The sequence below is a fragment of the Anomaloglossus baeobatrachus genome, chromosome 9, assembly GCF_048569485.1.
Source record: "Anomaloglossus baeobatrachus isolate aAnoBae1 chromosome 9, aAnoBae1.hap1, whole genome shotgun sequence".
NCBI lineage: Eukaryota > Metazoa > Chordata > Amphibia > Anura > Aromobatidae > Anomaloglossus > Anomaloglossus baeobatrachus.
The window spans coordinates 202,993,895-203,020,275 of NC_134361.1; the positions used below are offsets into that span (position 1 = coordinate 202,993,895).

The following is a 26,381-nucleotide window of genomic DNA, read 5'->3' on the forward strand; positions in this document are numbered from 1 at the left end:
CCAGGCAGCTACCTGGTCGAGTCTGCACACTTTCACCAAGACATTATCAGGTGCATACCTATGCTTCGGCGGACGCCAGCCTAGGTAGAAGAGTCCTGCAGGCGGCAGTTGCCTCCCCGTAGGGGAGGGCTGTCTTTGCAGCTCTAACATGAGGTATTTCTTTACCCACCCAGGGACAGCTTTTGGACGTCCCAATCGTCTGGGTCTCCCAATGGAGCGCCGAAGAAGAAGGGAATTTTGTTACTTACCGTAAATTCCTTTTCTTCTAGCTCCTATTGGGAGACCCAGCACCCGCCCTGTTGTCCTTCGGGATTTTTGGTGGTTTTTCGGGTACGCATGTTGTTCATGTTGAACGGTTTTCAGTTCTCCGATGTTACTTCGGAGTGAATTTGTTTAAACCAGTTATTGGCTTTCCTCCTTCTTGCTTTTGCACTAAAACTGGTGAGCCAGTGATCCCACTGGGGGTGTATAGCCAGAAGGGGAGGGGCCTTACACTTTTTAGTGTAATGCTTTGTGTGGCCTCCGGAGGCAGTGCTATACACCCCAATCGTCTGGGTCTCCCAATAGGAGCTAGAAGAAAAGGAATTTACGGTAAGTAACAAAATTCCCTTCTTTGCCAGCGCCGCCCATGGCTCCACACCCCCATTGAGAGCTCCGGCGGCCATGTTTGGCATTCTACCGGTGTATGCTGCAGCTGCACAGCTCTACAGCTCTGGGGGACCCGCGACAGGGAATCTGGAGGACACAAGCGGTTGGTAAGCCACACCGGTCACCCGGTGCTGGTTCCCCTAGGGTGCCGGGATGGATATGGATATATATATATATATATATATATATGTATATGTGTTTATTTATATTCAAAGCAAGAAAGCCTGCGGAGACACCATCACATGTTTCTCAACGCTGGCAGCAAACTAGCCAGGTCTTTCACCGGGAAGGAACAACCACGGGAAGGGCAGTCTCCAGTCAAGGAGACCACCTATGCCAAACATGGTATCCATCCACAGACAGCCGTTTCGGGGTATTTGCCCCTCATCAGTGTGGAGTAGGAATCTGGCTAGTGGGACATTGCCTAGTAAAAGACTATGTGAGCAAGGATGGTTGACCTTAGGGAGATCAACATCCACCACTGCGGAGACACCATCACGTGTTTCTCAACGCAGTGATTCTAGAGCAATGCCCCCTCGGATTCCTACTCCACACTGATGAGGGGCAAATACCCCGAAACGGCTGTCTGTGGATGGATACCATGTTTGGCATAGGTGGTCTCCTTGACTGGAGACTGCCCTTCCCGTGGTTGTTCCTTCCCGGTGAAAGACCTGGCTAGTTTGCTGCCAGCGTTGAGAAACATGTGATGGTGTCTCCGCAGGCTTTCTTGCTTTGAATATTTCCGAGGGGGCATTGCTCTAGAATCACTGCGTTGAGAAACACGTGATGGTGTCTCCGCAGTGGTGGATGTTGATCTCCCTAAGGTCAACCATCCTTGCTCACATGTGTTTATTTATATGGTATATGATCTCACTGTTCGGCAGCATTATTTGTTTTTGGCTGTATACCCTCACTGATTACTCTGCGGACAACATGCTGTTGTCTGCTCTTAAAGAGTAAGGGTGCCAAGGCACTGGCTTATTTTACAACCGGTACCTCTTGTGCGGCTATATTACGGGCACTGCACAGATGACAGCGACAGTTTCCATGATGAAATCAGCAAATCTCTGAATAGCTTTCACATCACAGGACTCTGTCTATGGACAGGGGGTCTGCTAAGATACTGGCAGCCTTGCAGTCCAGACCGATACCACAGGGCCAGGGAGCTGTGAGTTCATCGCTCCCGGGTCCCTCTGAGTCGGTACAACATCCTGGGGTAACACCCAGATCCCACGGTGAGAACTCCGTCACGGACCGCGGCCTATGATAGGCTAAGCGGGCCCGCTGGGAACCTTCCCCGACTTCATCAGGAGTGCGTGTTTCGATCACTCTAACTCCAGAGGGGCCGTCCAGTAGCACAGAACTTGACGGACAAGCGCTTACTAAGCGCCTTATTGACACGCGTTACCCTTTTCCCCCCTGACGTGCTTAACGGTTGGGCTCAGTGTCACAGGGTGGATCCTCCAGTCTCTAGGCTGGCGGCTAGATCCGTAGTATTAGGGGCAGATGTCCATCTCTCACGAATGCCACTGACAGGCAAATAACGCTTATGATGAAATCCATCTATGAAGCCATAGTCGCATCTTTTGCTCCAGCCTTCGCAGCCGTGAGGGCACTCCAAGCTATCTCAGCTTCTCCGGCTGAGATTATTGCGGTTGCACATAACTCTGCCACGCAGGTTGTGTCCTTCACTTCTCAGGCGTAGGTTTTTTTCGTTCTACGCCATGAACGCCGTTCCTGGACTCTGCGAGCCGTACAGCGGTAGCATCCACCAATTCAGTGGCAGTCTGCAGGGCTATGTGGCTACGTGAATGGAAGGCAGGCTCTGCTTCCAAGAAGTTCTTAACCGGTTTGCCATTTTATGGCGACCGTTTGTTTGGCGAGCAATTGGATGAAGTTACTAGACAGTCTCGTTGCCGCAGTCCAAGACCGATGGGTGAGAGACATTCTGTCTCACGGTTACAGGATACAGCTCGGCTCTCGTCCTCAGACTCGTTTCTTCAGAACATCTCCGCCCCCCGAGTGAGCCGATGCACTTTTTCAGGCGGTGAACACTCTGAAGCCTCGATGTCACAAGGAGACTTCCTACCATCAATTGACATCAAGGATGCTTATCTCCATGTGCCGATCGCACCCGAGCTTCAACGCTTTCTGCGTTTCGCCATCAGGGATGAACACCTTCAGTTCGTGGCACTGCCATTCGGCCTGGCGACAGCCCCACGGGTCTTCACCAAGGTCATGGCAGCAGTGGTGGCGGTCCTACAGGGCCACTCGGTGATCACTTACCTAGACGATCCTCTAGTCAAGACACCCTCCTGGGTGGCATGTCAACACAACCTGACCATTGCTCTGGAGACTCTCCAGGGGTTCGGGTGGGTCATCAAAATTCCAGGGTCAAAGCTGACACCGACCCAATCACTGACTTATCTCGGGATGGAGTTTTATACTCTCTCAGCGATAGTGAAGCTTCCGCTGCATAGTCAGCGTTCACTACAGACAGGGGTGCAATCTCTCCTTCGGGCCCAGTCACCCCTTGAGGCGCCTCATGCACTGTCCCAGGAAGATGGTGACAGCAAGGGAGGCAGTTCCCTTGCGCAGTTTCGTCTGCGTCCGATTCTTTCGGACACCGCAAATGGGACAGGAGGTCGACGTCCCTAGACAAGAACGTCTCTCTTTCCCTTGGAGCAAAACCTCTCTTCAGTGGTGTCTTCTTTCCACTTCCTGGGCGAAGGAAAAATCCTTCCGGCCCCCAGCCGGGGCTGGGGTCACGACGGACGCGAGTCTGTCAGGGTGGGGAGCGGTCTTCCTCCACCACTCGGCTCAGGGAACCTGGACTCCGACAGAGTCCTCCCCTCGGTTAAATGTTCTGGGGATAAGGGCAGTGGATTTAGCTCTAAAGGTGTTCCAGCGGTAGCTGGACGGCAGGCAGATCCGAATTCAGTCGGACAACGCCAAGGCAGTTGCGTACATCAACCACCAGGGCGGCACACGCAGTCGTCAAGCCTTCCGAGCAGTTCGGCAGATGCGGCTGTGGGCGGAAGCCACAGCCTCCAACTTCTCCGCAGTTCACATCCCGGGCGTAGAAAACTGGGAAGCAGATTTTTCTCAGTCGCCAGGGCATGGACACAGGGGAATGGTCTTCACCCGCATGTGTTTCTAGAGATCTGTTGCCGTTGGGGAACGCCGGACGTCGATCTAATGGCGTCTCAGCACTACAACAAAGTCCCGGCATTCAGGGCTCGGTCCGAGGAGCTCAGAGCTCTGGCGGCAGACGCGCTAGTTCACGACTGGTCGCAGTTTCGACTGCCTTATGTATTTCCTCCTCTGGCACTACTGCCCAGAGTGTTACGCAAGATCAGGTCAGACTGTCGCCGCGCCATCCTCGTTGCTCCAGACTGGCCGAGGTGATCGTGGTACCCGGATCTGTGGCACCTCACGGTGGGTCAACCGTGGGCACTCCCTGACCGACCTGACTTGCTGCCTCAAGGGCCATATTTCCTTCGGACTTCTACGGCTCTAATCCTCACTGTGTGGTGGCTCCTAGCGTCATCAGGGATATCTCCAGATGTCATTGCCACCATGAGACAGGCCAGGAAACCAACGTCCGCCAAGATCTATCACAGGACTTGGAGGATCTTCTTATCCTGGGGCTCTGATCAGGGTTTTACTCCCTGGCCGTTTGCCTTGCCCACTTTCTTTCGCAAAGTGTGGCCTTCCTAGTGGCAGTCACATCACTCAGACGAGTATCTCAGCTGGCAGAGCTGTCATGCAAAGCCACCTTCCTGGTGTTTCACCAGGATAGGGTGGTTCTACGTCCGGTCCCGGCCTTTCTCCCTAAGGTATCCCCGTTTCGTCTTACCCTCTTTGGGTCCGTATCCAGTTCACCAATGTGAAAAGGATTTGCATTATTAGATCTGGTGAGAGCACTCCGGCTCTACATTTCTCGCACGGCGCCCCTGCGCCGGTCTGATGCGCTCTTGTCCTTATCGCGGACCAGAGTAATGGATTTCAGGTTTTCAAGTCAATCTTGGCTCGGTGAATCAAGGAACCGATTCTTGAAGCATACCGTTCTTTTGGGCTTCCGATTCCTGCAGGGCTGAAGGCCCATTCTACCAGAGCCGTCGGTGTCCTGAGCATTGCGACACCAGACTACGGCTCGGCAGGTGTGTCAGGCGGCTACCTGGTCGAGTCGGCACACTTTCACGAAACACTATCAGGTGCATGCCGATGATTCGGCAGATGCCAGCCTAGGTAGGCGAGTCCTTCAGGCGGCAGTTGCCCACCTGTAAGAGGGGGCCGTTTTTCGGCTCTTTTTATCGAGGTATTCTTTTACCCACCCAGGGATTGCTTTTGGACATCCCAATTGTCTGGGTCTCCCAATGGAGCGACAAAGAAGAAGGGAATTTTGTTTACTTACCGTAAATTCCTTTTCTTCTAGCTCCTATTGGGAGACCCAGCACCCGCCCCTGTTCCCTTCGGGCTAGTTGTTCTTTTGTGTACACATGTTGTTCATGTTGAATTGTTCTTTTGGTCCATGGTTTCAGTTCTCCGAACATCCTTCGGATTGAATTTACCTTAGGCCAATTTATAAGTTTCCTCCTTCCTGCTTTTGCACCAAAACTGAGGAGCCCGTGATGCACGGGAGGGTGTATAGCAAAGGGGAGGGGTTACACTTTTTAAAGTGTAATACTTTGTGTGGCCTCCGGAGGCAGAAGCTATACACCCAATTGTCTGGGTCTCCCAATAGGAGCTAGAAGAAAAGGAATTTACGGTAAGTAAACAAAATTCCCTTCTTTTCGATCCAGCTGTATACCCTTTTCCCCATATACCCTCAGTGGTCACTCTCCTAAGAGACACCGATTGCTTACAGCATGTCGTCCACAAGGAGCAAAGCCCCTAAGGCACAGATTTTTTTTTTTTTTCTCGGACTGTACCTCTTGTAGGGCTATGTTGCCTGCGGGATCCACCTACCCTCACTGTGATCGCTGCACGACTCCTGTCACGCTTGCTCAGCCGGAGCCTCGGACACTTGCTGACCCCTCGGCTCATGTAGATCCCCCTGAGCAGTCAGCAGGGACAGAGACACCGTCGTTGGCCTCTTTCGCTGAGACACTCTGTCACTTTCTCAATCCATTGCACAGTCTATGGACAAATGGTCATCTAAGCTCCTTGAGGCTTTGAAGTCCAGACCAGGTCCTTCACAGGCCCCGGCCCCTGTTCGTGTGTCTCCCCCAGGCCCTTCTTGGTCCGCGCCGCATCGCGCTCCCATGAGAGCCACTAAGTCCCAGACGGAGGACTCCTGCCCGGATTGCAGCCCCAGACCGGCTAAGCGACCTCGCTGGGACTCTTCCCCGACCTCCTCACGCTGCTCTGGATCCCAGCCCGAGGACTCTCAGGAAGACGAGGCGGACGGGGGAGCTCAGGGCTCTGACCACGACTTCGCCCTTAACCTCGATGCTCCTGAAGGGGACGCCTTAGTAAATGACCTTATCTCGTCCATCAACGAGGTGTTGGATCTCTCACCCCCACCTCCTCCTGCAGAGGAGCCGGCTTCTCGGCAGGAGAAGCATCAATTTCGGTTTCCCAAACGTACTCGCAATACGTTTTTTGATCACTCTAACTTCAGGGACGCTGTCCAGAAGCCCAGAGCGGTTCCGGACAAGCGCTTTGCTAAACGGCACACTGACACGCGTTATCCCTTTCCGCCTGAAGTCGTTAAGGGCTGGGCCCACTCCCCTCAAGGTGGATCCTCCGGTCTCCAGATTGGCCGCTAGGTCAGTTGTGTCTGTTGCCGATGGCTCATCCCTGAAGGATGCCACTGACAGGCAGATAGAGCTCTTGGTGAAGTCTATTTATGAGGCTACGGGCGCGTCTTTCGCCCCGGCCTTTGCAGCCGTGTGGGCTCTCCAAGCAATCTCGGCATGTCTGGCTGAGATTAATACAGTCACGCGGAATTCTGCTCCGCATGTTTCAGTCTTGACCTCTCAGGCGTCAGCATTTTCGTCCTACGCCATGAACGCCGTCCTGGACTCCGCTAGCCGTACGGCCGTGGCATCTGCTAACTCCGTGGCAGTCCGCAGGGCCATGTGGCTGCGCGAATGGAAAGCAGACTCTGCCTCCAAAAGGTTCTTAACTGGTTTGCCTTTTTCTGGCGACCATTTGTTTGGCGAAAGGTTGGATGAGATTATTAAGGAATCCGCGGGAAAGGACTCCTCCTTACCCCAGTCCAAGCCTAAGAAACCTCAACAGAGGAAGTTCCAATCGAGGTTTCGGTCCTTTCGTCCCCCCGCCAAGACACAATCCTCTTCGTCAAACCGGCCGGAGAAAGGCCAGAGGAACTCCTATGCATGGCGGTCCAAGTCACGCCCCCAAAAGGCCACGGGAGGCACTGCCTCCAAGACGGCCTCCTCATGACTCTTGTCCTCATCCAGCCACATCCTCGGTCGGTGGCAGGCTCTCCCACTTTGGCGACGCCTGGTGGCCACACGTTCAAGACCGTTGGGTGAGCGACATTCTGTCTCATGGTTACAGGATAGAGTTCAGCTCTCAACCTGCGGCTCGTTTCTTCAGAACCTCCCCACCACCCGCACAGGCTGACGCATTTTTTTCAGGCAGTGGACGCTCTGAAGATGGGAGGAGTTGTGATTCCCGTTCCCCTTCAGGAACATGGTCGCGGATTTTACTCCAACTTGTTCGTGGTGCCAAAAAAGGATGGGTCATTCCGTCCCGTTCTGGACCTCAAGCTGCTCAACAGACATGTGAGAACCAGACGGTTTCGGATGGAATCTCTCCGCTCGGTCATCGCCTCGATGTCACAAGGAGACTTCCTAGCATCGATCGACATCAAAGATGCTTATCTCCATGTGCCGATCGCACCCGAACACCAACGTTTCCTGCGGTTCGCCATCGGGGACGAACACCTCCAGTTCGTGCCACTGCCCTTCGGCCTGGCGACAGCCCCACGGGTTTTTACCAAAGTCATGGCATCCGTCGTGGCGGTCCTGCACTCTCTCAGGGCCACTCGGTGATCCCTTACTTGGACGATCTTAGTCAGGGCTCCTTCTCTGGTGGCGTGTCAACGGAGTCTTACTGTCGCTCTGGCGACTCTTCAACAGTTCGGATGGATCATCAATTTCCCGAAATCCATGTTGACGCCGACCCAATCACTGACTTACCTCTGGATGGAATTCCATACCCAGCCAGCGTTAGTCAAGCTACCGCAGGACAAACCGCTTTCTCTGCAGGCGGGGGTGCAGTCCCTTCTTCGGGGTCAGTCACACTCCTTAAGGCGCCTCATGCACTTCCTGGGGAAGATGGTTGCAGCTATAGAGGCAGTGCCGTTTGCGCAATTCCATCTACGGCCACTCCAATGGGAAATTCTTCGCAAATGGGACAAGAGTTCGGCTTCCCTCGACAAGAACATCTCTCTCTCCCGCGCAACCAAAACATCACTTCGGTGGTGGCTCCTCCCCACATCTCTGTCCCGGGGAAAATCCTTCCTGCCCCCAACCTGGGCCGTGGTCACCACGGACGCGAGCCTGTCAGGTTGGGGAGCGGTCTTTCTCCATCACAAGGCTCAAGGAATCTGGACTCCAGTAGAATCATCCCTTCAGATCAATATACTGGAGATAAGGGCAGTATATCTAGCACTATTGGCTTTCCATCGGTGGTTGCAGGGCAGGCAGATCCGAATCCAGTCGGACAACGCCACTGCCGTCGCCTACATCAATCACCAAGGCGGCACTCGCAGTCGTCAAGCCTTCCAGGAAGTCCGACGGATTCTGCAGTGGGTGGAAGCCACAGCCTCCACCATCTCCGCAGTTCACATCCCGGGCGTAGAAAACTGGGAAGCAGATTTTCTCAGTCGTCAGGGCATGGACGCGGGGGAATGGTCCCTTCACCCAGACGTGTTTCAAGAGATCTGCCGCCGCTGGGGAACGCCGGACATCGATCTCATGGCGTCACGACACAACAACAAGGTCCCGGCCTTCATGGCACGGTCTCAGTATCACAGAGCTCTGGCCGCGGACGCTTTGGTCCAGGATTGGTCGCAGTTTCGACTGCCATATGTGTTTCCCCCTCTGGCAATGTTGCCCAGAGTGGTACGCAAGATCAGGTCCGACTGCCGTCGCGCCATTCTCGTCGCTCCAGACTGGCCGAGGTGGTCGTGGTATCCGGATCTGTGGCATCTCACGGTGGGTCAACCATGGGCACTTCCAGACCGCCCAGACTTGTTGTCCCAAGGCCCGTTTTTCCATCGGAATTCTGTGGCCCTAAACCTGACTGTGTGGCCATTGAGTCCTGGCTCCTAGCGTCTTCAGGGTTGTCTCAGGATGTAATTGACACCATGAGACAAGCCAGGAAACCAACGTCCGCCAAGATCTATCACAGGACTTGGCAAATCTTCTTATCCTGGTGCGCTAATAACGGTTTTCCTCCATGGCCGTTTGCCTTACCCACGTTTCTTTCATTCCTACAACCTGGAATGGATATGGGTTTGTCTCTCGGCTCTCTCAAGGGCCAAGTGTCGGCGTTCTCGGTGTTTTTTCAAACGCGACTAGCCAGGCTTCCGCAGGTCCGCACATTCCTGCAGGGGGTTTGCCACATAGTCCCACCTTACAAGCGTCCGTTGGAACCTTGGGATCTTAACAGGGTCCTGACGGCTCTTCAAAAGCCGCCTTTTGAGCCGTTGCGGGATGTATCTCTCTCCCGTCTTTCTCAGAAGGTGGCCTTCCTGGTTGCAGTCACATCACTTCGGAGAGTGTCTGAACTTGCAGCACTGTCATGCAAATCTCCTTTCCTGGTTTTCCACCAGGATAAGGTGGTTCTGCGTCCGGTCCCGGAATTTCTCCCTAAGGTGGTATCTCCTTTTTCATCTCAATCAGGATATCTCATTGCCTTCCTTTTGCCCTAATCCAAGTCACCAGTGTGAGAAAGATTTGCACTCTTTGGATCTAGTGAGAGCACTCCGGATCTACGTGTCTCGCACGGCGCCCCTGCGCCGTTCAGACGCGCTCTTTGTCCTTGTCGCTGGGCAGCGTAAGGGCTCTCAGGCCTCCAAGTCCACCTTGGCTAGGTGGATCAAGGAACAGATTCTCGAGGCCTACCGTACTTCTGGGCTTCTGATTCCTTCAGGGTTGAAAGCCCATTCTACCAGAGCCGTGGGTGCGTCCTGGGCATTGCGGCACCGGGCGACGGCTCAGCAGGTGTGTCAGGCGGCTACCTGGTCGAGCCTGCACACTTTCACGAAGCACTATCAAGTGCATGCCTATGCGTCGGCAGACGCCAGTCTAGGTAGGCGAGTCCTCCAGGCGGCGGTTGCCCACCTGTAAGAGGGGGCCGTTTCCGGCTCTTTCTATTGGGGTATTGGTTTACCCACCCAGGGACTGCTCTTGGACGTCCCAATTGTCTGGGTCTCCCAATGGAGCGACAAAGAAAAGAGGAATTTTGTTTACTTACCGTAAATTCTTTTTCTTCTAGCTCCAATTGGGAGACCCAGCACCCGCCCCTGTGCCCTTCGGGCTGGTTTTTCTTTTGTGTACACATGTTGTTCATGTTGATTTATTGGTTCATGGTCTTCAGTTCTCCGAACATCCTTCGGACTGGATTGGTTATAGACCATTTATAAGTTTCCTCCTTCCTGCTTTTGCACCAAACTGAGGAGCCTGTGGTCCACGGGAGGGTGTATAGGCAGAGGGGAGGGGTTACACTTTTTAAAGTGTAATACTTTGTGTGGCCTCCAGAGGCAGAAGCTATACACCCAATTGTCTGGGTCTCCCAATTGGAGCTAGAAGAAAAGGAATTTATGGTAAGTAAACAAAATTCCTCTTTTTTAATGTATGTATGTATGTATGTATGTGTATGTATGTATATGTATGTGTATGTGTATATATGTGTATATATGTATATATATGTATATATATATATATATATATATATATATAATAATATTTATAATCTCTCTATATCTCATTTTAAAAATATATATATATATTTTATATCAAAATTTAAAAATATTCAACGCATGTCCTTTCTATTTGTAGATCGTACAGGAAGAAGGCGGCTATGAACCGATCTGCAGAGAGAGGAGATGGGCGCGCGTGGCACAACGCATGGGGTACCCCTCAGGAAAAAACCTCGGCTCCCTGTTGAGGTCGCATTACGAACGTATTATCTACCCCTTCCACATGTACCAGTCCGGAGCAAATTTGGTGGTAAGATTTCCAGCTGATCCTGTACCAAGGTAGGAAGCCTTTTTTATTTTCAGTTTTTCCTCACTTACAAATGGATGTCTCAAATGCAGGATTATGGCGAGCAACCACGTTACGACAGCGAAGAGAAAGATAAGGAATACAAACCGCACAGTATACCGCTGCGGCAGTCTGTGCAGCCGTCCAAAATCACCAGCTACGGCCGGCGAGCCAAACGCCTGACTCAAGAGGTGAGAATGATGCTGCCGTCCTCTGGCGTTGCCGTCCCTCGTGTAATAGCCTCACTCCGCAGATTTGCATTTAATCAATTATTTCTTTCCTTGTGATTGGATTCTTTGATTCATCATGGAGTTTGTAAGGAAACCTTACCTCCAAGGACTGTTCAGTCTTATGGTTTTGTCAGTTTTTATTTTTTTTTATTTTTCCTTCTCTTTTTCTTGTCATTTCATGCAGGATCCTGAGAACTCAGATCCTGCTTCTCAAAGTTCCTCCCGGCCCCCAGAGTCATCACCATCCTGGGTATATGGTCTTGTGTGTTTTTCGCATAACATTTGCTTTGTATGTCTGTGCGAGTCCGTCATTCAGGGTTTTGTGTTTTTTTTTTTTTATATATATATATATATATATATATATATATATATATATATATATATATATATATATATATATATATATATATATATATATATATATATATATATATATATTTGCTCTCTATTTATTTATTTATTTATTTTCTCGTTTTCCTTTCAATCCAAGCCGGAGCCGACAGAGGAGGACATAGAAAAGAACCCAGAGTTGAAGAAACTTCAAATTTATGGTGCTGGCCCCAAAATGATGGGACTTGGGTTAATGGCAAAAGACAAAAATCTACGGAAGAAAGGTATGCAAGATCACTGTCCTCCAGAGGAGACTTATACAGTGGAACCTCGGTTTACGAGTAACTTGGTGTGCGAGTATTTCGCTATACGAGCAATGCTTTGCTGTACGAGCAAATACTCACCGCACACACTTCCAGTTCCGTACGTTCACCGCGCTCTGACCCGCTCTTGCAGTCCACACAAACACGCACGCACACATATTATGCTCCCCTTACCTTCCATTCCCTTGCCAGCCTCCTGGCTCTTGCAGTTCGCCGGTACAGGATCGCGACCGATGCCGGAGCTTCCGCTGCCAGCGCACAATGCAGACAATTCGTTCCACAACTTGTTCGATATCCCATCCTGGTCCCCTATTGCACCATTCCACACGTACAAACCCGCACATATTATGCTCCCCTTACCTTCCGCTCCATCACTGGCCTCCTGGTTCTTGTAGTCCGCCGGTAAAGGATGTGTATCTGTAACCATCGCGACAAATGTCGGAGCTTGCGCTGACATCAAAGGCAGGAGCTGCTTGCCTCTGATTGGTCAGCACGTTGCCTTTGAGAAGCGCTAACGGCGGAAGTTCCTCAATCGTCGCGATGGTTACCCAATACATATCCGCTTCTCAAATTCAGCGTGCTGACCAATCGGAGACAAGCGGCTCCTGCCTTTGACGTCAGCGCTCTGGCAGCGGAAGCTCCGACATCGGTCGCGATGGTTACCCGATACACATCCTGTACCAGCGGACTACAAGAACCAGGAGGCCGGCAAGAACGGAAGGTAAGGGGAGCATAATATGTGCGTGTTTGTGCATGTGTGGAATGGCACAATTGGGGACCAGGATGGGACATCGAACAAGTTGTGGAACAAATTGTCTGGATTGCAATGATTTCCTATGGGAAATTTTGCTTTGCTAGACGAGTAACTTGGTTTACAAGCACACTCCCAGAACTGACTGTTCTTGTAAACCAAGGTTCCACCTGTACAAGATTGCAGGGTTAGTGCGTCCATTATGGTTTAAAGCACCACTTCAGCGGTGTTCATTGCAGTGCTGGAGTAGTGCTTGTCATCTAAAATCCCAGACCCTTCTCATATACTTGCCTCATCTTCAATCACTACCGCGCCCGTCAGTCTGCGGCAATTTGGGAGCTCCAGTGTTTCATGGAGGTAATAAATCAATACAAGTCTATGAGAGCCTCTTTCTGGCCCTCATAGACTTACATTTGGAGCTTGTGATGTAACTTCCAGCCAGTAAGAAGTTACTTTTACGAGATGGCGTTGGTACAAGGTGAAGACGATGGAGGGCGAGTATAAATCTGGGGGCTGGGACTTGAATTATAAGCGCCACTCCAGCAGTGCAAAAACCACCCCCATTTGAGTGGTGCTTTAATGAAAGGGTTGAAGCAGGATTGGTAATAAAGCATGCCACCCTTATTAATGGCTCGTGTCCGCCATTGCAGCTCAGCCCTTTACTTGTTATCTGGAGGGCACGGCTCATGTACTATTGTAACCTTTCTGGGGTCCTTATATAATTTATGGCTTTTTATGTAATACACTTGTTAATGTTTTCATTTTTAGAAAACGATATTCCAGAATGCCCCCCGACGCTGGTGATCAAGGAAGAGCCTGGTCTAGATTCAAGAGGCGAGCCCGGGGAATACCATACACACATAAAGCGGGAGCGGTCCCTCAGCCCCGAACCCTGCACCAAGATGACCATGAGGCTTCGGAGGAACACCAGCAGTGCCCAGTTTGTAAGTCCACTGATTGAGACGAGCGCCTAAAGAAAAGCAATCCCTGACTGCATGCCATATTATGGCAAATGATGTAGTTCTTAGCATTGGGGTCTTAACTCAGGACCACTCTCTATGAACCAGATTGCACGCCGTGTACTATCACATTTGCAATTTCCTTCTTGTGAAATCATCTGGAGCAGGACTAGAGGTGACGATAACTTCTATAGGATACCTTTCATAGCCCTGGAGTAAATAAAAGTGGGCAGCACCAGACTAGATATGTTATAAGTGCTCCTACTGCCCCCCAAAAGGCCTGACTTTCCCCCCCGAGCTTCCAAATTGTGGGATCCCCTTTTGCTGCCGCTGTCAGTGAAATAACAAGATCTTCCTCTTTTTTTATCGCGAGATCATTCGTGGGAGCTCTGCCTATCGGGATCCCACAATCTGGAAGTCCAGACCGAAATTTGGCGGGGGGGTTGTTTATCAGAAGCACTTTAGAGTCTGATCACTTATTGATTACCTATAAAGGGCAGCCGCGGATTAATGATGGGCCTCAGAGCCATTCGCTTACATTGCTGTCACTTATGTTTCCGCTACAGGTGGATAGCTACATCTGTCGGATTTGCGCCCGTGGAGATGACGATGAAAGGTTACTGCTTTGCGATGGATGTGATGACAACTACCACACGTTCTGTTTGCTGCCTCCATTACCAGAACCTCCAAAGGGCATTTGGCACTGTCCCAAATGTGTCATGGCAGTAAGTAGAAAGAGGACAATCTATCTTTGTGTGTGTCTTGGTTTGTTTTTTGGGGGGAGGTTTCCCGGATCTGTTAGGTTTTTTTGGGGAGGTTTCCCTTTTATCTCTCGTTTCATTGGAATTTTACGGTGAGTACACAAAAATCCTTCTATCTAATGCTGATCCAATTTTTCCCTTTAGGAATGTAAGAGGCCTCCTGAAGCTTTTGGGTTTGAACAGGCGACTCGAGAGTATACGTTACAAAGCTTCGGCGAAATGGCCGATTCATTCAAGGCTGATTACTTCAACATGCCCGTTCACGTAAGTTCGCCCAGTTGGGTTGTCAACTGCAAAAGTGAAACGTTTCCATGGTCCTTCATACTTAAGACCAAACAATTACTCCATCCTTTCTGACCCTCCTCATATTCTTCGTCTTCCTCTTTGTCTGCAGATGGTACCGACAGAGCTAGTGGAGAAGGAGTTCTGGCGCCTGGTGAACAGTATAGAGGAGGACGTGACCGTACAGTACGGGGCCGATATTCACTCCAAGGAATTTGGTAGCGGCTTTCCAATGCTTGATGGCAAATCTGAGTTGACTCCTGAGGAGACGGTGATTAACTGAATTTATTTTATCCTCTATTTTCCAGGTTTACATGGTTCAGTCTATTAATATATTACTTTTATTTTTATTCAGACTTATGCCACAAGTGGCTGGAACTTGAATGTTATGCCAATACTGGAGCAATCTGTCCTGTGTCACATCAATGCCGATATCTCGGGGATGAAGGTGCCCTGGCTCTACGTGGGCATGGTGTTCTCCGCTTTTTGTTGGCACATCGAGGATCACTGGAGCTATTCTATTAACTACCTGCATTGGTAAGTGCCTTTTTAAAAAAAAAAAAATTATACCTCAAGCATTATCCCTCCAAAGAAAGTCACTTCATGTTGTGAATTAATTTGATAGTTTATTTGTATTTCTGACACCTAACATACTCTTAAAGTGAAATTTCTTTGTCGCTCCATTGGGAGACCCAGACAATTGGGTGTATAGCTTCTGCCTCTGGAGGCCACACAAAGTATTACACTTTTAAAAAAGTGTAACCCCTCCCCTCTGCCTATACACCCTCCCGTGGACCACGGGCTCCTCAGTTTTATGCTTTGTGTGGAAGGAGGCACACATCCACTCATGCATTCTCATACATAGTTATGACGGATGGAAGAAAAGAGGACCCCTATGGGGTCCCCGGCATGTTCCCTTCTCACCCCACTATGTCGGCGGTGTTGTTAAGGTTGAGGTTTCCATTGCGGGTACAGAGGCTGGAGCCACATGCCGTCTCCTTCACCATCCCTTATGCAGCTCTGGGAGAAGTGGGAGCCTAAACGGTCATCCACGTGCTGGGACCGTGCTCCATCCGCAGCCCCTGGTGCAACCTGCCGGACCGGAGCTTCTTCACCCCCAGGGACCGGGCCCTGCAACTTTAAGGTACTCTGTGTCCCCATGTGGGGACTGTACAGGGAGGGTGGTCACACCTTCTCCCCGGAAGTCCCGCGGTAGTTCCGTCCGTTGTTTTTTCTTTATCGTTCCTTATGGGAGACCCAAACCATGGGTGTATAGCTTCTGCCTCCGGAGGACACACAAAGTACTACACTAAAAGTGTAGCTCCTCCCTCCGAGCATATACACTCCCCGGATGACAAATCCAACCAGTTCAATGCTTTGTGTTCAGGAGGTCACACACACACATGCATCCTCTGATTTTTGATTTCAAAGATTTGGAAGAAAAGCGGGTCCAATCTGGACTCCCGGCATGTCCCTTCTCACCCCACTGTGTCGGCGGTGCTGTTAAGGTTGATTTCAGGGCTGGAGCCTTCACATGCCGCGCTCCTTCACCATCCCTTGAGGCTCTGGCTTGAAGTGGGAGCCATCACGGTTCTCACTGCTTTGCAGGAGACCGGTCTCCATCCGCAGCCCTGTTCAGGATCCTGCCGGACGGAGCGATGACCCCCCAGGGACCTGGCACCTGCGTCTCAAGCTAAGTACTGAGACGTTATTACCACAGAAAGTGGTCTTTCTTTGTCGCTCCATTGGGAGACCCAGACAATTGGGTGTATAGGCTATGCCTCCGGAGGCCGCACAAAGTATTACACTAAAAGTGTAAAGCCCCTCCCCTTCTGCCTATACACCCCCCGTGCTTCCACGGGCTCCTCAGTTTTTATGCTTTGTGCGAAGGAGGCAGACATGCACGCACAGCTCCACAGATTGGTCAGCAGCAGCTGCTGACTATGTCGGATGGAAGAAAAGTGGGCCCATATAGGGCCCCCAGCGTGCTCCCTTCTCACCCCACTCTTGTCGGCGGTGTTGTTAAGGTTGAGGTATCCATTGCGGGTACGGAGGCTGGAGCCCACATGCTGTTTTCCTTCCCCATCCCCCTCAGGGCTCTGGGTGAAGTGGGATCCTATCGGTCTCCAGGCACAGGAGACCGTGCTTCATCCACAACTCCTGTGGAGCCTGCTGGATAGGAGCCGGGTACCGTTCAGGGACATGGCCCTGCTACGTGGAGGTACTCTGTATCCCTGTGGGGACCGCGCACAGCAACACTTCAGCTTTGCTGGGTGTGCTAGTGCATCGGGGACCGCGGCGCTGACCGGGTTAAAATGTGCCATTACACACTCAGCGTTGCTGAGTGTGTTTATGTATAGGGACTGCCGCGCTGACCGCCGCTGCCACGGAAACACTGCGGCACGGCTGGGACTTGTAGTGCGCCGGGGACTTCCGCGCTGGCCGCGCTTATACGGCGGCCGCGCTTATTACTCGAGTCCCCGGCTTTTCTTCGGCGCTCCATTGGGAGACCCAGACGATTGGGTGTATAGCTACTGCCTCCGGAGGCCACACAAAGTATTACACTAAAAAGTGTAAGGCCCCTCCCCTTCTGCCTATACACCCCCCGTGGGATCACGGGCTGCTCAGTTTTCAAGCTTTGTGCGAAGGAGGTCAGACATCCACGCATAGCTCCACTGTTTTAGTCAGCAGCAGCTGCTGACTGTCGGATGGAAGAAAAGAGGGCCCATACTAGGGCCCCCAGCATGCTCCCTTCTCACCCCACTCTTGTCGGCGGTGTTTAAGGTTGAGGTACCCATTGCAGGTACGGAGGCTGGAGCCCACATGCGGTTTTCCTTCCCCATCCCCCTGAAGGGCTCTGGTGAAGTGGGATCTTACCGGCCTCCAGGCTCTGAGGCCGGGCTCCATCCACAGACCCGGAGATCCTGCTGGAATGGAGCGGAGTATCGTCAGGGACAGGCCCTGCAACGTTAAGGTACTCTGTGTCCCCGTACAGTCTATGCACAGACACACTCCAGCGTTGCTGGGTGTGTTAGTGCGCCGGGGACAGTAGCGCTGCGCGCTTGGGCTTTACTCACTGCAGCTTAGCTGAGTGAGTTTATGTGTCGGGAACTACCGCGCCAGCCGCTGCTGGAGCTGCGGCGCGGCTGAGACTTGTGGTGCGCCGGGGACTTTCGCGCTGCCGTGCTTTTACGACGGCAGCGCTTATAAATCTAGTCCCCGGCTTTTGCGGCCTAGTTACGTTTCGTTCCCGCCCCCAGCCCTGCCAGTCAGGGAAGGGGCGAGACGCTGTACAATGATCAGCGCCGAGGGCTGGAGTCTTATTTACATACTCCAGCCCTCTCACTGGGCACAGGGGGACGCCAGTTTCCCGCTCTTGTCTGGGGCACGCCCACGGCCCGCCCCTCTTCACAGGACGCCGGCAGCCATTCCTGCAGGCAATCTAAGCTGGAGAACGGACACAGGCTCTGGGAGACCCAGCAAAGGGATTCTGGCGACCACTTACCCGCTTATGCGGGCGGTAAGCAGCACCTTGGTGCTGACCCCACTATTGCCACAGTGTTTTTCTTCAGCGCTCTATTGGGAGACCCAGACGATTGGGGTATAGCTACTGCCCTCTGGAGGTCACACAAAGCACTACATCAAAAGTGCAAGGCCCCTCCCTCTCTGGCTATACCCCCCCCGTGGCATCACGGGTTCTCCAGTTTTAGCTTTGTGTGCGAAGGAGGTCAGACATCCATGCATAGCTCCACAGTTTTTAGTCAGCAGTAGCTGCTGACTATTTCGGATGGAAGAAAAGAGGACACATTTAGTGTCCCCAGCATGCTCCCTTCTCACCCCTGGATGGTGTTGTAAGGTTGAGGTACCTATTGCTGGTACGGCGGCTGGAGCCCACATGCTGCTTTCCTTCCACATCCCCCTGAGGGGCTCTGTGGAAGTGGGATCCTGCCGGCCTCAAAGCTCTGACGCCGGGCTCCATCCACAGACCCATTTGAACCTGTTGGATACGGAGCTGGAGTACCGTTCAGGGACATGGCCCTGCACCATTACAGGTACTCTGTGTCCCCGGTCACACAGGCACAGCACACTCCAGACTTGCTGGGTGTGCTAGTGCGCCGGGGACAGTAAAGGGTTACAGTCACTGCAGCTTTGCTGAGTGACTTTGTCTTTTGGGAACTACCGCGCCGGACGCTCCGGGAGCGGCGGCGCGGCTGGGACTTGTAGTTCGCCGGGGACTGGGCGCCGACCGCGCTTTTACGGCGGCGGCGCTTATAAATCCAGTCCCCGGCTTCTGCGGCCTAGTGCCGCTTCGTTCCCGCCCCCTCCCTGTCACTCAGGGAAGGGGACAGGCGCTGAGCAATCAGCAGCGCCGAGGGCTGGAGCCTTTTTACATGCTCCAGCCCTCTCACTGCAACACTGTCGGGCGCCGGATTCCCGCTCTGCCTTGGGGGCACGCCCACGGCCCGCCCCTCCTCACAGGAGCTGGGGAAGAAGCCGGCAGCCATTACTGGAGTCGGACTTTCGACCAGGCAGGACGGTGGCGATCATACACCCGCTTATAGGCGGGCGGTAAGCGGCACACATAGTGCTGACCAAGATAACTGCAGTGTGTACATGTGTTGTTTTTAACTGCACAGGTCGCTATATGCCCGCTTGGGGAGCGACACATTAGCAGCAGGAAAGCAGGTGTGCTAAGGCACAGGCTTTCTAGGCTGCTTGTATGCACGACTGAGGTGTTCATTTGTGTTTATGTGTTATACATTGCACTGTACAGTCGCTAGTCTTAGCTATATTCTCCTGGAATGGCTAGACTACAGCAGCAGAAAACCAAGGGTGCTGGGGCACAGGTTTTTTCCTATGCTGCTTGTATTGCATGGGCTGCAGTGTGCATTTGTACTTGTGCTTGTATGCTATACATTGCACTGTATGGTCACTCTTCTGGGCTATGTTCCCATAGATGACTAGTCTATAGCAGCAGAAGAGCTGGGGTGCCAGGGCACAGGCTTCTATGCTGCTTGTATTGCATGTGCTGCAGTGTGCATTTCTACTTGTGCTTGTATGCTATACATTGCACTGTAGGGTCACTCTTGGCTATATTCCCCTAGATGACTAGTATACAGCAGCAGAAGAGCAGGGGTGCCAGGGCACAGGCTTCTATGCTGCTTGTATTGCTTGTGCTGCAGTGGTCATTTGTACTTTATGCCTGTATGCTATACATTGCACTGTACGGTCACCAATCTTGGCTATATAATTCTAGATAGCTAGTCGGCAGCGGCAAAAAAAGCAACACAGATTTTCAGTGCTGTTTTTACTACATGGGATGCTGTTCATGACACCGTCCCATTGTGTGCATGCTCCCCTGTAGCACGTCGTCTGCCGGGGTCTCTAGCACTTCGTCTGCCGGGGTCTCTACTAGTTGTGACCAAAGAAACCATCTGTCAACCCTGTCCATGGACAGGGACGGAGTAGTCATAATATAGAGACTTGCAGTCCAGACAGGCCATGGGCAATCTACTTGACCAAAAGGCAGCTCTTCAGGGCTTTGATACTGACATAGCTATCGATCCGGATACACCGGGTGGTAACGCCATACGGAATGATCCTATACCGTCCATCAATGGAAGGTTGGATCTTTCTCCCTCAGCTCCCCCAGTGGAGATAGGAGACGAACAGGAGAAGTCCCTTTTCAGTATCTCACACAGATATTGAGTATTTTTCTGGCCACGCTGACTTCAGAGAAGCAGTCCAGGAACTCCACGCTTACCAGATAAGCGTCTTCTCCAAACGTTTTTAGGATACACGTTATCCCTTTTCCCCTGACGCGGTCAGCGCTGGACCCAGGGTCCAAAGGTGGATTCTCCAATCTCCAGGCTTGCGTCTAGAGACATAGTTGCACTGGAGATGGGGCTTCACTTAAAGATGCCAGTCACAGACAGATGGACTCTGGTTGAAATCTGTCTAGGAAGCTATCGGCGTGTCGGTTGCTCCGGCATCCACAGCCGTATAGGCAACCTAACCTTTTCAGCTGTTCTTGCGCAGCTGGCCTTGAGCACAGGGACATCTGTACCGCAGAGGCGTCCGTAACCCGCAATGTCTGCACTGCGACTTACCCTGTTAATACTGTCCTAAAAGTACAGTCGAGATTTCGGTCCTTCCCAAGCTCCGGTAGGTCCCAATTGTCCTCGGGCAAAAGGGCTACTAAACCTCAGACGGGCTCAGATTCCGGCCGGGCTCAATCACGCCCAAGGAAGGCAGTCGGAGGAACCGCTACCAAGGCGGTCTCCTCAGGACTCTCAACGCTCTCTCTCTCTCCGCATCCGCGGTTGATGGCAGAACCCCCGCCTTTGGCGACATTTAGCTGCCACAGGTCACAGACCGGTGGGTGACGGACATTGTGCTCACGTGCACAGGACAGTGTTCTATTCTCTTCCTCCGACTCCATTTCCCTGCTGCAGGCGGTGGATGCTCTAAGAGCAGAAGGAGTGGTGATCCCTGTCCCCCCTCAGGAACGAGGGCGAGGGTTTGTACTCCAATCTCTTTGTGGTTCCAAAAAAGGACGGGTCCTTCCGTCCCGTTCTGGGCCTGACACTGCTCAACGAGCATGCGAACTCCAGGCGGTTCCGGATGGGATCCCTCCGATCCGTCATTACCTCAATGTCTCGAGGAGACTTCCTTGCCTCAACAGACATCAAAGATGCCTATCTCCACGTGCCAATTGCTACGGAGCACCAACGTTTTCTACGTTTTGTGATAGGAGACGAACATCTTCAGTTCGTAGCTCTGCCATTCAGTCTGGCGACAGCCCCACGGGTGTTCACCAAGGTCATGGCAGCAGTGGTAGCAGTCTTGCACTTTCAGGGACACCCGGTGATCCCATACTTGGACGATCTACTCGTCAAAGCACCCTCTCTCGAGGCATGCCAACGCAGCCTGAATGTTACGCTGGAGACTCTCCAGACTTTCGGGTGGTTCATCAATTTGGCAAGGTCAAATCTGTCTCCGACTCAATCAATGGAGTTTCATACTCTATCAGCAATAGTGAAGCTTCCGCTGAACAAGCAGCGTTCACTGCAGACAGAGGTGCAGTCTCTCCTTCAAGGCCAGTCGCACCCCTTAAGGCGCCTCATGCACTTCCTAAGGAAGATGTTGGCAGCCATCGAGGCAGTTCTCTTTGCGCAGTTTCATCTGCGCCAACGGCAATGGGACATTCTCCGCCAATGGGACGGGCAGTCAACCTCCCTGGACAGGGAAGTCTCCCTTTCCCAGACGGCCGAGGACTCTCTGCTATAGTGGCCATAGCCCCCATCCTGGGCACTGGTCACGACAGATACGAGTCGGTCAGGGTAGGGAGCAGTTTGTCTCCGCCACATGGCTCAGGGGACGTGGACTCAGCAGGAGTCCACCCTTCAGATCGATGTTCAAATCGGGGCAGGGTATCTTACCCTATTAGCCTTCCAGAAGTGGCTAGAAAGAGAGCAGATCCGAATCCAGTCGGACATCTCCACAGCGGTGGCATACATCAACCACCAAGAAGGGGCGCGCAGTCAGCAAGCCTTCCAGGAAGTCCGGCGAATCCTCATGTGGGTGGAGGACACAGCATCCACCATATCCGCAGTTCACATCCCGGGCGTAGAAAACTGGGAAGCAGACTTCCTCAGTCGCCAGGGTATGGACGCGGGGGAATGGTCCCTTCACTCGGACGTGTTTCAGGAAATCTGTTGCCGCTGGGGGGTGCCGGACGTCGACCTAATGGCGTCTCGGCACACCAACAAGGTCCCGGCATTTATGGCACGATCGCGCGATCACAGAGCTCTGGCGGCAGACGCCTTAGTGCAAGATTGGTCGCAGTTCCGGCTCACATATGTGTTTCCACCTCTGGCACTCTTGCCCAGAGTACTGCGCAAAAATCAGATCCGATTGCAGCCGCGTCATACTCGTCGCACCAGACTGGCCGAGGAGATCGTGGTACCCGGATCTGTGGCATCTCACGGTCGGCCGACCGTGGTCACTACCAGACTTACTGTCCCAAGGGCCGTTTTCTCCATCGGAATTCTGCGGCCCTGAACCTGACTGGGTGGCTTTTGTGTCCTGGATCCTAGCGTCTTCAGGATTATCCCAAGGGGTCGTTGCCACCATGAGACAGGCTAGGAAGCCCACGTCTGCTAAGATATACACAGAACGTGGAAGATTTTTCTTATTCTGGTGCTCTACTCAGGGAGTGTCTCCCTGGCCATTTGCATTGCCTACTTTTCTTTCCTTCCTACAATAGGAGTCAGAAAAGGGCTTGTCGCCCGACTCCCTCAAAGGGCAAGTCTCAGCACTATCCGTGTTTTTTTCAGAAGCGTCTAGCACGTCTTTCTAAGGTGTGCACGTTCCCGCAGGGGGTTTGTCATATCGTACCCCCGTACAAGCGGCCGTTAGATCCATGGGATCTGAACAGGGTTCTAGTTGCTCTCCAGAAGCCGCCTTTCGAGCCTCTGAAGGAAGTTTCTTTTTCTCGCCTGTCACAGAAGGTGGCGTTTCTCGTTGCGATCACATCGCTTCGGCGAGTGTCTGAGCTGGCAGCTCTGTCATCCAAGGCTCCCTTCCTGGTGTTTCACCAGGACAAGGTAGTGCTGCGCCCCATTCCGGAGTTTCTCCCTAAGGTCGTATCCTCGTTTCATCTTAATCAGGATATCTCCTTACCGTCTTTTTGCACTCATCCGGTTCACCGGTATGAGAATGATTGACGTTTGCTAGATCTGGTGAGAGCACTCAGAATCTACATTTCCCGCACGGCGCCCATGCGCCGTGCCGATGCACTTTTTGTCCTTGTCGCTGGTCCGCGCAAGGGGTTGCAGGCTTCTAAAGCCACCCTGGCTCGATGGATCAAAGAACCAATTCTAGAGGCCTACCGTTCTGCGGGGCTTCCGGTTCCTTCAGGGCTAAAAGCCCACTCAACCAGAGCCGTGGGTGCGTCCTGGGCATTACGTCACCAGGCTTCGGCTCAACAGGTGTGCCAGGCAGCTACCTGGTCCAGTCTGCACATTTTCACCAAGCATTATCAGGTGCATACCTATGCTTCGGCGGATGCCAGCTTAGGTAGAAGAGTCCTGCAGGCGGCAGTGACTCCCCCGTAGGGGAGGGCTGTTTTGCAGCTCTAACATGAGGTATTTCTTTACCCACCCAGGGACAGCTTTTGGACGTCCCAATCGTCTGGGTCTCCCAATAGAGCGCTGAAGAAGAAGGGAATTTTGTTACTTACCGTAAATTCCTTTTCTTCTAGCTCTTATTGGGAGACCCAGCACCCGCCCTGTTGTCCTTCGGGATGTTTTTTTGTTGTTTGCGGGTACACATGTTGTTCATGTTGAACGGTTTTTTCAGTTCTCCGATGTTATTCGGAGTTAATTTGTTTAAACCAGTTATTGGCTTCCTCCTTCTTGCTTTGGCACTAAAACTGGAGAACCCGTGATGCCACGGGGGGGGTATAGCCAGAGAGGGAGGGGCCTTGCACTTTTGATGTAGTGCTTTGTGTGACCTCCAGAGGGCAGTAGCTATACCCCAATCGTCTGGGTCTCCCAATAAGAGCTAGAAGAAAAGGAATTTACGGTAAGTAACAAAATTCCCTTCTTTTGTGTACTTTATCCTTGTACTTATATTTGCAAGACCATACACAGACACACGCCAGCATTGCTGGGCGTGTTAGTGCGCCGAGGACAACAGCGCTGCGCGCTTGGACTATACTCACTGCAGCTTAGCTGAGTGAGTTTATCTGTGGGAAACTGCCGCGCTGGAGGCTGCGGCGCGGCTGAGACTTGTGGCTGTACAGTCGCTTCTTGGCGATATACCCCTAGATAGCTCTGAGGAGACAACAGCATGTCGTCAGCATAGAGCAAGGGGGCCAAGGCACAGGCTTTCTATGCTGTCTGTACCGCACGTGAGGCTGTTTTACCGGCAGGTTCCACTAACCCCTAATGGGTAGAGTCTCTGCTAGTGGTGGCCCAGAGAGGGCCACCTGTGAAACTGTCCAGAGGACAGAGTTTGCAGTTTTTTTGCTGATAAAATGTCTTGGACTATGAACAAAATACTAGCAACTTTGCAGTCCAGGGCGGTGAATGGGCATTGTTGAATCAAGGCTCCCCGGTCTCCCTCAGTTGGAACTAATCCGTGCTCCAAGGGGGTCCCATACATCCCAGACTGAAGGCTCTGACACGGACGACAGTCCCAGACAGCCTAAGCGAGCTCGCTGGGAGAGACCCTCGACTTCACACACTGGTCAGGGTCTCAGCGAGAGGATTCTCTGTATGATGAGGTAGCTGATCAGGTTTCTGATCCTGAGACCGCTTTCATTCTGGATGCTCCTAACGGGACGCCATGGTGAATGATCTCATAGCGCCCATCAATACACTGGTGGATATTTCTCCCTCAGCCCCTCCAGTGGAGGAGGCAGCTTCAGCAGGAGAAATTCCATTTCAGGTATCCCAAGCGTAAATTCAGTACTTTTTGGGCCTCTCTGACTCAGAGGAGCAGTCCAGAAACACTACGCTTATCCAGACAAGCTTTTCTCCGCCGCGCCATCCTCCATAGTTGCAGTGGAAGATGGGACTTCACTTAAAGATGCCATTGACAGACAGATGGACCTCTGGTTGAAATCTGTCTGTGAAGCTATCGGCGTGTCGTTTGCTCCGGCATTCGCAGCCGTATGGGCACTCCAAGCTATTTCAGCTGGTCTTGCGCAGATAGACACTGTCACATGTACATCTGTGCCGCAGGTGGCGTCCTTAACCTCGCATGCATTGCGACTTACGCTATTCATGCTGTCCTGGACTCTACGAGCCGTACGCCGGTGGCGTACGCCAACTCCGTGGTTTTGCGCAGACCCTTGGGGTTAAGGGAATGGAAGGCAGTTCCTGCTTCCAAAAAGGGCTTAACCAGTTTGCCATTATCTGGTGACAGACTGTTGGCTGAGCGATTGGATGAAATCATTAAACAGGCCAAGGGTAAGGATTCTTCCTTACACCAGCTCAGATCAAACAAAACCCAAGGAAGGACAGTCGACGTTTCGGTCCTTTCCAGGCTCGGGCTGGTCCCAATTTTCCTAGTCCAAAAGGACTCAAAAGGCTCAGAGGGGCTCAGACTCCAGGCGGGCTCAATCACGCCCAAAGAAGGCAGCCGGAGGAACCGCTACCAAGGCGGTTTCCTCATGACTTTCAGCCCTCTCTCTCCGCATCCGCGGTCGGTGGCAGACTCTCCCGCTTTGGCGGCATTTAGCTGCCACAGGTCAAAGACCGGTGGGTGAGAGACATTTTGTCTCACGTGTACAGGATAGAGTTTTGTTCTCGTCCTCCGGCTCGATTCTTCAGAACTTCCCCACCTCTCGACCGAGCCGATGCTCTTCTGCAGGCAGAAGGAGTGATAATCCCTGTTCCTCTTCAGGAACAAGGTCACGGTTTTTACTCCAATCTGGTTGTGGTGCCAAAAAAGGACGGCTCTTCCGTTCCGTTCTAGACCTAAAACTGCTCAAAAAGCAGTGTAAACCAGGCGGTTCCGGATGGAATCCCTCCGCTCCGTCATTGCCTCAAGGTCTCAAGGAGATTTCCTAGCATCAAGAGACATCAGGATGCTTATCTCCACGTGCCTATTGCTCCAGAGCACCAACGTTTGCTGCGATTCGTTATAGAAGACGAGCATCTTCAGTTCGTAGACCTGCCCTTAGGTCTGGCGACAGCCCCACGGGTTTTCACCAAGGTCATGGCAGCAGTGGTAGCAGTCCTGCACTCTCAGGGTCACTCTGTGATCCCTTACTTGGACGATCTACTTGTCAAGGCACCCTCTCAAGAGGCATGCCAACGCAGCCTGAACGTTGCG

General features: G+C 52.3%; 1 protein-coding gene across 2 annotated transcripts in view; it reads left to right on the forward strand.

The window, feature by feature from the left end:
• Positions 1–26,381, forward strand: part of KDM5C (lysine demethylase 5C) — a 106,860-nt gene that overhangs the window by 18,209 nt on the left and 62,270 nt on the right. Inside the window, exons 5-13 of one of the 2 annotated variants that reach the window (XM_075324276.1) lie at positions 10,692–10,862; positions 10,952–11,089; positions 11,313–11,378; positions 11,619–11,742; positions 13,301–13,476; positions 14,058–14,216; positions 14,397–14,516; positions 14,647–14,805; positions 14,890–15,071. In XM_075324276.1, the coding sequence (XP_075180391.1) occupies positions 10,692–10,862; positions 10,952–11,089; positions 11,313–11,378; positions 11,619–11,742; positions 13,301–13,476; positions 14,058–14,216; positions 14,397–14,516; positions 14,647–14,805; positions 14,890–15,071 (1,295 nt within the window). The remainder of the gene's footprint in view (positions 1–10,691; positions 10,863–10,951; positions 11,090–11,312; positions 11,379–11,618; positions 11,743–13,300; positions 13,477–14,057; positions 14,217–14,396; positions 14,517–14,646; positions 14,806–14,889; positions 15,072–26,381) is intronic. The other variant, XM_075324277.1, reaches the window with a different exon arrangement.